General features: G+C 37.4%; 1 protein-coding gene across 1 annotated transcript; it reads left to right on the top strand.

Annotated features, from left to right (window-relative positions):
- Nucleotides 1-202: 202 nt before the first annotated feature.
- On the top strand, nt 203-2,723 carry LOC132604029 (putative FBD-associated F-box protein At3g50710). Its single transcript, XM_060317347.1, has one exon. The coding sequence runs from the start codon at nt 509-511 to the stop codon at nt 1,742-1,744; it is 1,236 nt and encodes a 411-aa protein (XP_060173330.1). The 5' UTR covers nt 203-508; the 3' UTR covers nt 1,745-2,723.
- The last annotated feature ends 11,369 nt before the right edge of the window (nt 2,724-14,092 follow it).

The raw sequence follows: 14,092 nt of genomic DNA, 5'->3' as shown, positions 1-14,092 counted from the left end.
GTAATTACAATTTGTAGCTATTTTTTACCAATTTCGCGTGTGTTCAAATATACATTTTCACAATACAAAACTTAAATAATTCTTATATGTTAGTTATACCATGTAAAAATTTCTTTTTTTAACGAGGCATATATCTATCCTAAATTACAAAATTGACGGATATATTTGGACCTTTTTCCCTACAAAACATAAATGTGATAAACCCTCAAGAAAGCCCCAAATATGGCTCTCATTCTCCGTAAGACTGGCGGCTTGTTGGTTTCAAGGTAATCTCACTATATATTCAAAATCAGTCTTTTCTGCTTTCTAATAGTTCAAAATGAAAGATTTGATGGAAAAATCAACAAAAAAACCCAAGTTTTTAGCTACATCCATTAATAATGAAGGGGTTGATAGAATAAGCTATTTGCCAGATGATATACTCCACAATATCCTTTAATCACTATACATTTTTGATGTGGTTCAGTTAAGCATTTTGTCAAAAAGATGGAACTACATATGGAGAACAATGCCTTACTTGAATTTCGATATTAATCGCTTTGGTTGTGAACGGATTAGACAACCTTGGGATTGGGTAATGGTTAGGATATTCAATGATTTTATCAATTGGATCTTGATTTCCCAATGTGGGGTTAGTCTTGTTTGCTTTAAGCTTTGTTGTGGCAATCTTTTTGATAAAGAGGCTATTTTTCGATGGGTTCGTGTGGCAACTAAGCGAAATGTTCAAGAACTTGTGTTAAGTTTTTGTCCTACTGAGACATTTGAGTTGCCATATTGTGTTGCGAGTTGTGAATCTTTACGAATTTTGAAATTACAGCTGCCTAATCATATGGGATTTTCGCAGCTCAAATTGCTTCATCTCGAGGAAGTTGAGTTATGGAATGAGCACTTGACGAGTTGCTTGTTCGCGAAATGTCCTGTCTTAGAAAAACTGATACTGGAAGAGTGCACTTTTGGAACTATGACTCTGCTTGATATTTCTTCGACATCTCTGGTTTACATGTCTTTACAATGCTATGGTGGTGAGAATGATGAAATTTACAGAAATTGTAGTATCAAAATTTCTTGCCCGAATCTCAAGTTCTTGAAATATGGTGCTCCAATGGCAAAGGATATAATTATAAAGAATCTCTTCTCTATAGAAGTTGTTGACATCTTCTTTTATTTTCCTTGTGGCTCAGTAGAAGAAGTTGGCATGCTTGTGCATAAGATGATCAAGAATGTTCCTTCTACATTAGCTTTGGATTTATGCATGGGTTCAGTTTCGGGTCTGCATAGTGTATCTCATCAACTAAGAAACTTTCAGGTCACGTTTTATAAACTCAAGTCCTTAAAACTGACAGTGGGAATTGATGAATCCTGGATGCAAGTCATGATGCTATTGCTCAAGTATTCTCCTAATTTAGAGGTTCTTAGTTTGTTTTCGGATGAGAATGATGATTGGGATGAAAACTGGAAGCTGCATGACCCTAGTGAAAGCATTGTGTGCTTGGAATCTCATCTAAAATTGATTAAGTTGGCTGGTTTCAAAACTGAAGAAAATGAGATGGATCTACTAAGGTTTTTCCTTAAAAATGCACAGGTATTAGAAAAACTAGTAGTGGTTTGGGACAGTTATCGTGCCATATCAGAAGAGGCATCAGAGGAGATTTTGAAGTTTCCTAGAACTTCTTCAAATGTTGTTGTGACATTTCTTGATTTCAACCTCAAATCAAGGTCTCGTTACCCGCACAATATAGATTAAAAGAAGTTTTGATTGTTAGAAGCTATGTTGCTCAGACTCGTTAAAAGTACTGCCGAGTGTGTTCCGGATCCTCCAAAAGCAATACATTTTTGGAGGGTCCGAGCAACAAAGTTTAGAAGTACCCTTGATGAGATTTTTTTCTCATAAGTTCCTTATCAGAACTAGACCATAATGAGCAAGCACGCGGTACCTGAAGTGTATGAATTTCTACGATTGTTTTGCCTTTCAAAAAGGAAAATTCAGCTGGACAGCCCTCAGTGAAGCATGTTTCACTCAGGACAACCTCAACAGAAGAAACATTCAGCTTGTCAACAGATGTTACATGTCCCGTTCTACTTTGGACTAAGTTGGCCATGCCACACACAATTGACGATCCATATGAAAGTTGGTGCTTATGGAGAGTTGATAAAGCCGTTAAGAAGATCTGGATGATGGTCCTTGCAAGTATATTTTGGTGTGTTTCGACAGAAAGAAACCGCATACGTTTTGATTCCAGTATGGATGAAATGGAGGCTTGCTTCCGGAGTGCTATGTGACAAGAAGGTGCCACCACAACTTAAGGGCAAGTTCTACAAAGTGGTGGTTAGACCGACTATGCTGTATGGGGCGGAGTGTTGGCCAGTTAAGATTTCTCACGTTCAAAAGATGAAAGTTGCTGAGATGAGAATGTTGAGATGGATGTGTGTCCACACTAGGAGTGACAGGATTAGGAATGAGGATATTCGGGACAAGGTGGGAGTGGCCTTGGTGGAAGACAAGATGCGAGAAGCGAGATTGAGATGGTTTGGGCATGTGAAGAGGAGAGACACAGATGCCCCAGTGCGGAGGTGTGAGAGGTTGGCCATGGATGGTTTCAGACGAGGTAGGGGTAGGCCAAAGAAGTATTGGGGAGAGGTAATTAGACACGACATGGCGCAGTTATAACTTACCGAGGACATGACCTTAGATAAGAGGGTTTGGAGGACCCACATTAGGGTAGAAGGCTAGTAGATAGTCTCATTATCCTGTCTTATTAGTAGTCACATTATCGTAGTATAATTTCTTGTGCTCTGATTTATGCTATTATCTGTTATTTCCTGTGCTTTGATTATTCTATGTTATCTGTGTCGCTTGCGTTACTTCATTTCCATATCGCTTTGAATCTCTTAGCCTTATCTGACCTCTTTTTATGTTTTTTATTGAGCCGAGGGTCTTTCGGAAACAGCCGTCCTACCTTGGTAGGAGTAAGGTCTGCGTACACTCTACCCTCTCCAGACCTCACGTTGTGGGATTTCACTGGGTTGTTGTTGTTGTTAATTTGTTAGAGTAACTTAGTCCCTATAACTAGGGCTGATGTACTTTTGGACCTTGTTGCTCCCGAATCCTAGCATAGTCTCTTCTCTTGTACTGGAGCTAACACAACCTCTTTTGTAACTTCTGCATCTTGATGCATTTTTATGAAACTTCTTACTTCATCAAAAGCACGGAAAATATTTCACTTTGGCAAATTATCTATGTTACAAAATACTTTTTATTGAGACGATTGGTTTACCATCCACTGGATGGAATGGATGTATAAGGGGGCTTTTTTGGATCTAAATAAAGGGATTAAAGATATTATTACTCGTCATGAAATGACTCAAAAATGGATCATGGCCTTTTGAGTTGTTCATTTTGATCATATTCAAACAAACGCAGGGCTAGCATTGAAGCTTATGGGTACATGAATCTAGTTCTTTAAATTATTGGGTTCTAAATTAATATAATTCATATATATGCAATGAATTTCTTAAGACAAATACATTGAACCAAAACTACTAAGTTTGACGGAACTGTAACCTACACTCTAGCTCCGCCCTTGTATTCAAATATTTTGTTGTATGGCAAGTGCTCTGGTATTTACTTCTTCGTCTGGTATTTTTGGAGAAACACTAGTCCGGCTGAGAGAGATCGTGGTGCTCAGGCAGCCACATGAAGTTTCCAAGAAGCAGCTTCTATTTACAAATGCAGTAATGGGCATTGCTGTTTTGTTTGGCTCACTTATTTTCCAGAGGAAAGCCGAAGACAGTCGAGTTCCCTAACTGCTTTATCAGCTTGAATTTCTCACTATCAGAGAATTTAATATGACGATGTCTGCGTCCTAGAATTCATAATGTACCTACAAGAAACTAACATGCAAATCAAAGAAGAGCAATTCTTCTAGATGCTATGGTATGCAATGAGTTATTTGGAGTCACAACTGCATAATGTTCCCCTGATGATTAGGTGCGTTTGGTTGGAAAAAAAAAATATTGTTCCCCTAATAATACTACTGTTTATCTAGTTATTAAATATATAAAGTTTATTTCAAAAAATTTGAAGATTTTATGTTTGAATTCACATTAAAAAATAGATAATTTGACATGATCAGCGATTTCATTAAACTGTAGTGAGTGTATAAGTGTAGCATGAGGACAAGCATGTTCTAGTCTAGCTCAATATGGGTAGGGCAATTTGCACGATCACCCTTCATACGGACTGGTCTTTAATTTTTATCCCTCAATTCGCTAGTCTTTAATTTTTGTCTCTCAATTTGCTGGTCTTTAATTTTTCTCTTTCGCTTAAAAAGGTGGTCGAAAATACCCTGAGGTTCTGGGTTCGAAATCCAGCAAAGTAAAAAATAATAATATTTTCGCAAGGCATAGGTTTATATTCGGGCTGTTGACACCCAATTTTGTCCCGCATCTCCTCCGAAATACCTATTTATACTTCTGGTATTTCGAGAAATTAAAAAATATGCATTTAAGTTTTACTATAATTATTAGTCTTTTATTAACACCCACATTTTTATTTATTCCTCTGCAGTTTATTATTATCATTATTATTATTATTGTTATTATTATTATTATTATTCTTAAATTATCATTTTTTGTCGTTAATTATTATTTCTTGTTATTTCCATTATCATTATCATTATCATTATTATTATTAATTACTAATCATTATTATCAGCGTTATTTGTTATCAATTATTAATCATCATTATCATTTCTTATTATTATTATCATTATTATTTTATTATTATCCCATTATTGTTATTATTATTAATTTATTATCATTTTGTTATAATCAATAATTGTTATTTATCGTTATTATTTTTATTTATTAATTTCTATCATCTTTATTATTATTATTATTAATTATTATCATTTTTTAATTATCAATGTTTGTTATTTACCATTATTATTATATCTATTATCACCATTATCATCAACATTATCATTATTACCATTATCATTGCTATTTAGCAGTATTACTACCGCTATTTATTTGCTACTATTATTTAGTATTATTGAAACTTGCATTTTCTCAACGTTCTACCAACTTCCGCATACACATCGCATTTATTTCGCACATTTAAATGATAGCGTTTTTTATTGCGCGGTCATTGCAACATGATATAACTTTATTATCCGGGTCTTTTACAATTACACATTTTTCGTACCAGGTGATATTCTGACACCCTTAGTACATCGTTAATCAAAATGTGTCTCTTATTCAAATTTAGAAGCCAAACTATTTCTTGCACTCAGTCCGTATTTTGACTTACCGGACCCCAAATCAAAGTTCGATTAATTCCTAATACTTTTGGACTACACCATATTTTTATCTCAATTTTTTAGATCAGTCCATGTTTAATTTACTAGTCCATTCTTTTAAACACCCAGTCTAAAATTTGACCCGGTTCACAAATGGACCGGGTCCAATTCATTTTCAGCAAAATAAGGAAACCCTTTTAGGGTTTCCCCTTCATTTTCCCCTCATTCCTCCTCCGCCGCTCATCTCCCTCTCCCCTTCTCCTCCTTTCCCGCTCCCTCGCCGCCGCTCCCACTCACCCCCCTTTCCCTCCTTCTTCTCCGCTCCCCACTCGCCCTTGTCCCCCACTTTTCTCTCCCTTTTCTCCGCCTCATCTCCCTCGTCTCACTCACCCCACCACCGCCGCTCATCCTCCCTTTTTCCGACCACGCCGTGCCCTTTCCCCGATTCCCTTCCTTCATCATTCCTTACCTCACACCGCTCCTCTCTCTCCCCATTCTATAAAAAAACAGGGGAGTTGAATCGTTTAGGAGGGGGGGATTGGCAAAAAAAAGCCGAATCAACTTTAGACAAACAAGACCAAAAACCACGAAAATCCCACAAAAACACAAGTTTTAATCAACAAAGACAACGAACAACTACTCTATTTTACTTTCATTCTCTGTTGAAACTTTAGTTTTCCTTAATCGATTTCGAGTTTGTCGCGTTCGAGAGTAGATTCGAGGCCTCGACGCCCCAGTTCATTGCGCACAAAACAGGTGGAAATCTGGCTTAGCTGTTCAAATGATTGACTCGGAATGATTGCTTGAGTACTGGTTTAGACCATGTGAGGTCTTGACATAACTGTCCTTAAACTAAGAGTCTATGTGAAATGTTATTTGCTTGTGTGCACTCTTAAGGTGATTAGTGATGCTTGATGATTTAAAAGACCTCTGATGACTGTTGTAACCTTATTTAGAATCATAACAGCTCAAGTATTTTGACCATGGAGTTTTGGTGACACAGTTTAGATAGATTGAGGTGCTCATGAGGAAATTTGGTTTATAAGACTGGGTCTTCTCTTGTTCTTAAATAATCTGATCTGAGATTTATATATATTGTCTTAGTCTGAATCTGTCTACTGCATTTGTCATGTTGACTTGTATGAACTATTATTGAGCTGACTAAGGAAAGTTTGATTAGGCCAGATTTAGCAAAGTCTGAGGCCTGCTTGTAAAGTCTTGTAATGTGACTAGGTTGTTTGGATGTGATTAAATAAGGCTTAACTGGTTTCAAAGAACATATTAGTTTATCTTGGTGTGTCTGCATCTGAGTCTAATAAGGTGGAAAAGTCTCAAAGAGTTAAGACATCCTCCTAATATGTACCAGGTTTGAGCTTTTCTACTGAAATAGTGAAGAAAGGGAACCACTTAGGTTAATATGAACTTTGTATGCATTAGGTGATTGACAGAGTTTAACCCTGAGAATTTAAATCAAATCTGGATGATTGACTTGGAACTTATATGTGAGCATGAACATCCAGTTGTCTCTTTATTTATATACTTATGTACTATTTTAGAACTCGTATAATGTGGGTATTCTGCTTCTAAAAACCTGACCACACTAGACTGGAGTTTAAGGGGTCAGTACTGCAAAAAATTGAATGCATGATTAAGCATTTTTTTACTGTTGTTCTGTGTGTGTTCCTCATAGAAGTAGCATCAGAACCTTACACGATTACTCTGTTTCCAGCCCCTTTAACTGAATGAATAAACCCCCCTCTGTCCTGCCCCTGTTTGTCGCGATATTTTGGAAACTTGACTTAGTGAAATATGGTGACAATTGTTGTTTGACAGAAATAGATGACGCTTGTTCATCATTACCTGGAAGTTGTGACCTGATATTTATGATAATTTTGAATCAAAAATACAAATTCACGCAGTAGTACTAGTTGAAAGTTTTAGATTTACCCCTGCATATACAGGTTATATTCAGTCATGCATACGTTTGAATATGTAAATTGGTATATCTGATTATATAGGGTATATCATTCCTTACTTGGCTGATTGATAAGCTGCCCTTGTTTAAATTTAGACCATGCTATCATCATGTCATGCCCTCGTCTTATCCTGTACCCTTTTTTTATATCTTACATGGCTGTCCGTTGCAAATATACCATGTGATTATATATATATATATATATATATATGTATATATATATATGTCGTAGATGACTAGTATAATCTTGATTTGTTGAGTTTAAATTTTATATGTTTAAATCTCATTCGTTGATTATATGCTAATCCTTTTCCTTTTGTTCTTATGCATGAATATTCCGCATTCGGTATTGGGCTAAGAGCCCAACACGAAATTCTCTCCCTATCAATCCAATTCACAGCCAAACAAAAAAAGGGGTCTGGGCCGAGGCCCAACAGATGGTCAACAAACCACAGCAGTTTCGGAAAGTGGGCTGAGCCCATTCATATTATAGCTACTCTTCCATTTTATTTTTTGTGTGTATTTAATGTGTATTGTATAACTAACATCTTTGTTTGTTAATTAAGATCGAACCTTAGGGACATTAAAGGGTTCAGTTTAGTAATGGGTAGTTAAGTCCACAAATTACATTCATTTCTATTTTTTAAAACTATTTATAGTACCTATAACATTTATTTGAATAATTGATTTTTTAAAGATAGCATGATTACATCTTTGGCTAAAGGAATAATAATTTATGCTCACTATTGTTAGAAACTTAAAACATCACCAATCCTACACTAACGATTAGCTTAATCTAAGGAATAAAAAGGCAAACTAATTCAACGAATAACTCTTTCACTTTAGTTTCTTTCCAACACTTGAAATTCATATTTGTCTAAACAACCTTTAAAACTTTTATTAAATAACTCTTTTAAATTTTAGTCATTTTTCTCCATATATATATATAAACATCACTCATCCCATTTCTTTTGGTTTATGTATAATTAAACTCTTATCAAATCACTACGTTTTCTACAAGTATTATTTTAACATTATTATTACATTTCGTTAAAAATTAATAACTTTTATAAGTCGTGTTTACAAAGTAACAATAGACATATTTTTTTTATACAACTTATTATTTTACATGTCTTATTTCTAATAACACTATTACCTTTTACTTTAAAAAACTTTCCCAAACATTTATAATACTATATTTACCCTTAGCCTAATTAATCATAAGTCCGGTCGGTTAACCATTGTTAATGGGTCTTAAAGGGTGCCTAATACCTTCCCTTTAGACTAATTGAACCTTTACCTAGAATCTTAAGTTTCGCAGACTTTAAACACAGCTAACTTTAAACATAACTTTAAGTAACTTTAGGTGTCCTAATTCACCATAAATAATTAGGTGGCGACTCCTTAACACAAACAAAAAATAGGAATCTCCAATATGTCGTACTTCTAATTTTAACCTTCCGGGTTAAAATGGGGTGTGACAGCTTGGCGACTCTGCTGGGGAATCACTTAGGTTCTAACCATAACGGACTTAGTTTAAATAGGTTTTGTGTGCTTATTTTGATTACTTTATTTGTTTGTTAACTGTTTTTACATGCTATTAATTGTTTGCTTGATATAAACTGTTTGTTTGATATAAACTGTTTATGTGTTACTGCTTTGATAAACTGTCATTCCGTTCATATTTCCTCCACTTCTGGAAAACTCACACATATTCACACACTTAAAACGGCTTCGCGGTTCGCGCCCGTTCACTACTAAATTACCCCTTTAGTTGGATTGATCTTGTGGATTTAGTCGATCAGCGGTGCAGTCGACGGCCACGGACTTTCCACTCTCAAGTTGTCCGCTTGGGAGAACCTTGTGTCATAGGAAGCCAACTCTTAGTCAGCCTAAGATAGAGCTAAACCAACACCCTTTATTAAGAGCATACATTTCATGACCTAGGAGGTTTAATACCCTTGGTGCATTAAATCCATTGGATGACTTTACCCAAAACGTCCAAGTGGGTTCATGACCCCGAGTGATACCAATCATACTTTATATGCATGTTTGAAGGATAACTGTGCCTAAATATTGACTATTCGCTCTAATTAATTAAACTTTAGGAAAGGAGGGAATGACTAACATTTCTATGACAGGTATGCATTTGCATCGGAGTACAACAAATGACGAAGATCAAGGGCATCACAAATGGAGCTAGAAGTTAGGCATAGAAATTCTATTTACTTTATTTAGATTAGGAAACACTTTATGTTGTATTCATTTGACATGTAATAAATATTACATTATTTTTTACTTTTGAGAAAATAGAATCTGTTTAATTAATCAAAGCAACGGGATGACATATTATGGCACACTTTACCCTTCAAACAACGTTAGGCCCACCTCTGGCACAAAGAGGTCACATGCATATTAGGACGCGTTATTATGTGATCGTTTACATTTGTTTGACAACTAGTTGACTCTACTTGATAAATTATTTGTTACATGCCTTACTTGACTTTACGTGATCATGACTTTACCTAGATATGTTCGTGAGACTAACATCGTTTATACTATATGTTTCTTTTATCTTATTCCCAAAAACAGAGAGTTGATTCGTGTTGACACTCAATGGCCGACCATCCTTACATCACAAGGTCAAAGACATCATCGTTACCTCAACGCAGCTGGGTTGTTCAAGGAAAGGCAAATGTTACGTCTGATCCAGCCACACCTATTTCAACTGGTCCGGAAAACATCATGGTTTCTAATGGCCCCCCTGAGACTTCTGAACATAGCATTACTCTCCAGCGGGATGAACATATCGCCCGCCTAACTCAAGAAATTGAGGATCTACGCAGAGAACTGAATCGGGTGAGAAACGTGACCAACTCATCGGTTACACTCCAAAGTCCGCCTCCTGAACCTAAGAACGTCGCATCAAACCCATCTCGTTTTCCATCACTTGAATCTCCAGTCCCTGAACATTTTCCTCCGCAAAACACTATACCTACCCACAACAACTTACCTCCAACCTACACTACCCATGCTACTCCTGATCCACCACCCAACTCACCAAACCAATCACTAGGTCATACTCCTTACATTCCTTTACCCATCAACACTAACCCACCACCTACAATTACTCCTCTAAAACAAGCCATTACATACTCTGACCATCCACAACAGCCTTTCTATCCTTACCACTACGCCAAACCCTACCAAGTTCCACTATTCCATTACCCTGTCTACAACACCCAAGCAAACTATTGCCAACCTCGAGCACCTCACTATCAAAACCCACTTGTCCAAGCTCCCACTTACCAAAATCGACCACATACCACACATAAAGTCCGTCCAAATCCTGTCATAAAAAACACCCGTAATTATACTCGGTTTGCTGAACCTTTGGCTCAACTATTTGAAAGACTGAAGGCAGCAGGCATAATACAACCGATTGAAGGAAAAATTCCCGAGCCTATCCCAAAATGGTTTGATAGTTCCAAGCATTGTGCATATCATTCTGGAGTTCCTGGGCATGCCACTGAGGATTGCTATGGCCTCAAAAACAAAATCGAAACCTTGATTAAGGAAGGAGCGATCCAGCTCACTGGAGCTCGACCCGATATGGATCCCCATCCATTTGCCTACTCACGAAAACGCCAACGTGAACATGATAATTATCGAAAGGTTAAGAATCGGAAGGAGGTCGTTACGCCAATTGGGAAAGATGGAGAGAGGCATGTCATCAACGTTCGTTGCGCCTGTGGGGATGATCCAAAAACAAGTGCCAGTGAAGATTGCTGCTAAAACTACTGAGACACCAACCATCCAGGGTGCAGAACCAGGAGAGACTCTGAAGAAATGGACTTGTACTCCGTCCCTGATTCTCCAGGAGTCTTGGTAGACTGAACATGTAGTGAACTTTTATTTTTAAAGGCTTGAATCATGCTCAAAACTTTTGTTTGCTTTGCTTCATCTTTTTGAAACTTAATCGTGAAAACTATGAATGCATTTCTAATTTTCCTTAATCATCTGTTATTGTTATTTTCTACTATAATTATCAAATCTGCTAACTCTACGATTGTGACATGAAATGAATAAATAAACAACATACATCCCGAGAGAGTAACAAAGAAACTAGGGGACAAGACAAGATTCCGCTCAAAAGAATCGAAATAGTCGATAGGTGATGACATAAGACTGAAAGCTAGCAATCCAAGAAGAGATCAAAGGACGACATTAGGTAAAACAAACTAGCTTGCAACCTTTCCTTTAACAACTATATACGAACTACGCTGACCTGATTCCCATGGGGGATACGTAGGCAGCCTACATAGGGTTCGGTTGCTTTACAAAAAAAAAAAAAAAAAAAAAAAAAAAAAAAAAAAAAAAAAAAAAAATCCAAAATATCTTATGCATACGAACTACGTTCTGACCTGATTCCCATGGGGGATACTTAGGCAGCCCACATAGGGACTCGGTCATACCAGGTTAGATTTTTTCCCATTTGCATGCTTACGAACTACGTTCCGACCTGATTCCCGAGGTGGGATACGTAGGCAGCCCACATAGGGTTCGGTTGCGTTATAACAGAAAATCTAAAATTATTACACAAAGAAAACCATACAGGGCCTGATTCCCTTGGCAAGATTCGTAGACTATCAACATACAGATCCGTCGCACTTAGATAAAAATCCAACAAACCTTTTACCGTTTATATAACAGAACTACGCTGACCTGATTCCCTTGGTGGGATACGTAGGCAATCCACATCGGGTTCGGTCCCTTTATTAGAAAACTTCAGACCATTTTATGTTTCATGAACTACGCTCTGACCTGATTCCTTGGCGGATACGTAGGCAACCTATACAAGGTTCGGTCACACCACAACATAAGTTTAGCATACCCTTTTGAACCCGAAACTGGGGCATATTTTGAAAAGATATAGACAAAAGAACAGTTGGACATCGACAAGATTAAGGCTACCAGACCGGAAGTATTATAGATCGATCACTTTGGAAGTGTCACAATCTGAAGTTGGCAGAAATATTTTACAACTTACATACATATATTTACACATATATCTTTCATTACATACAAATATATCTTTCCTTAGATACATACATTTACATATATATATATATATATATATATATATTTCACAACTTATATACATATAGTCACATTTCCTTATACATATACCTACATACCTACCATTCAAATCAAATACTTTCTTGCAATTGTTTCACTACTGTTCACCTACTGAGGCTTGAACGGAGATCACAAGATCCAAACAAACAAGACTAATGGAGCGCCAACCACGTCAAGCTTCGAGTCAACACGAATCAACTTCCCCCTCCCAAACTAAGAATTTTTCTTTGAGTGCAGGAACTTAAGACCGCGAGATCAACAGTCAAGTCTATCAATCATGGCAGAAAAGCATCATCTGGCTTAATATGGCCTTGCCTAAAAGGCCAAACGGCTTTATTTCTAACTCTATCTTTAATTTTTATTTTTATCACAATCACTTTATGACTTTATATACCTGTTTTGTAGGTTGACGAAGTTGGAGGCGAATTAAATCAGGATCGCACGTCATTAGTTCAGCCTGTCACGATACCATCAACATCATAAGCCAAACGGCTATTCTACCGCTTTGCTCCATACTTTACCAATTACTTTATCATATACTTTACCAGCTTTAACCATTTTACTCTGAACTTTGCAGGAATTATTATCAAGTCCCCGAAGACAACCGGAGACACATCATCAAATCTCTGAAGACAACCGGAGAAGTATCATCAAGTCCCCGAAGACAACCGGAGACACGTCATCAAATCTCTGAAGACAACCGGAGATGTATCATCAAGTCCCCGAAGACAACCGGAGACGCATCATCAAATCTCTGAAGACAACCGGAGATGCATCATCAAGTCCCGAAGACAACCGGGCATCACTTGGCTATACTGCCTCATATGCATAAGCCAGACGGCTACACATCATCAACTTTAACGATTTACCTTGAACTTTACAGGAATATCATCAAGTCCCCGAAGACAACCGGAGACACATCATCAAGTCCCCGAAGACAACCGGAGACACAGCATCAAGTCCCCGAAGACAACCGGAGACACAGCATCAAGTCCCCGAAGACAACCGGAGACACAACATCCAGTCCCCGAAGACAACCGGAGACACAACATCAAGTCCCCGAAGACAACCGGAGACACAACATCCAGTCCCCGAAGACAACCGGAGACACAACATCAAGTCCCCGAAGACAACCGGAGACACAGCATCAAGTCCCCGAAGACAACCGGAGACACAGCATCAAGTCCCCGAAGACAACCGGAGACATCGCATGGCTACACGGCCTCATCTGCATAAGCCAAGCGGCTATACACTTGCTTTACTCCTTACTTTATTTCTTTATTTCATCATCTACTTTACCTACTTTAACGAATTTACCTTAAATTTCGCAGACATCATCGAGTCCCGGAAGACAGTCGGAGGCCTTACTACTATCATCTCCAACCGCAACTAGAGACCTTATTACATCCTCAGCATACGCATCACACATTCATTCAAGTCCCTGAAGACAACCAGAGAGAAAATTGGCCACACGGCTTCATTTTTCATTCCCCCAATCATATTTACTATCATTTACACTCTTTATAGTTTTACATTTTTTAACTCTATTACTAATTCTAACATGAATTTCAGTTTTGGCAGAAAATACAACCAGCAGAGATGCAACACAACGTGGAACTTTATCTTACGCAGTGAACTGGGGCAAATTTGCTAAAGAGGAATACCAAACTCACAAGCA

Source organism: Lycium barbarum, chromosome 7 (assembly GCF_019175385.1).
Source record: "Lycium barbarum isolate Lr01 chromosome 7, ASM1917538v2, whole genome shotgun sequence".
NCBI classification, from domain to species: Eukaryota; Viridiplantae; Streptophyta; class Magnoliopsida; order Solanales; family Solanaceae; genus Lycium; species Lycium barbarum.
Note: the sequence above shows the minus strand (reverse complement) of the source record. Positions and strands in the feature narration are given on the sequence as shown.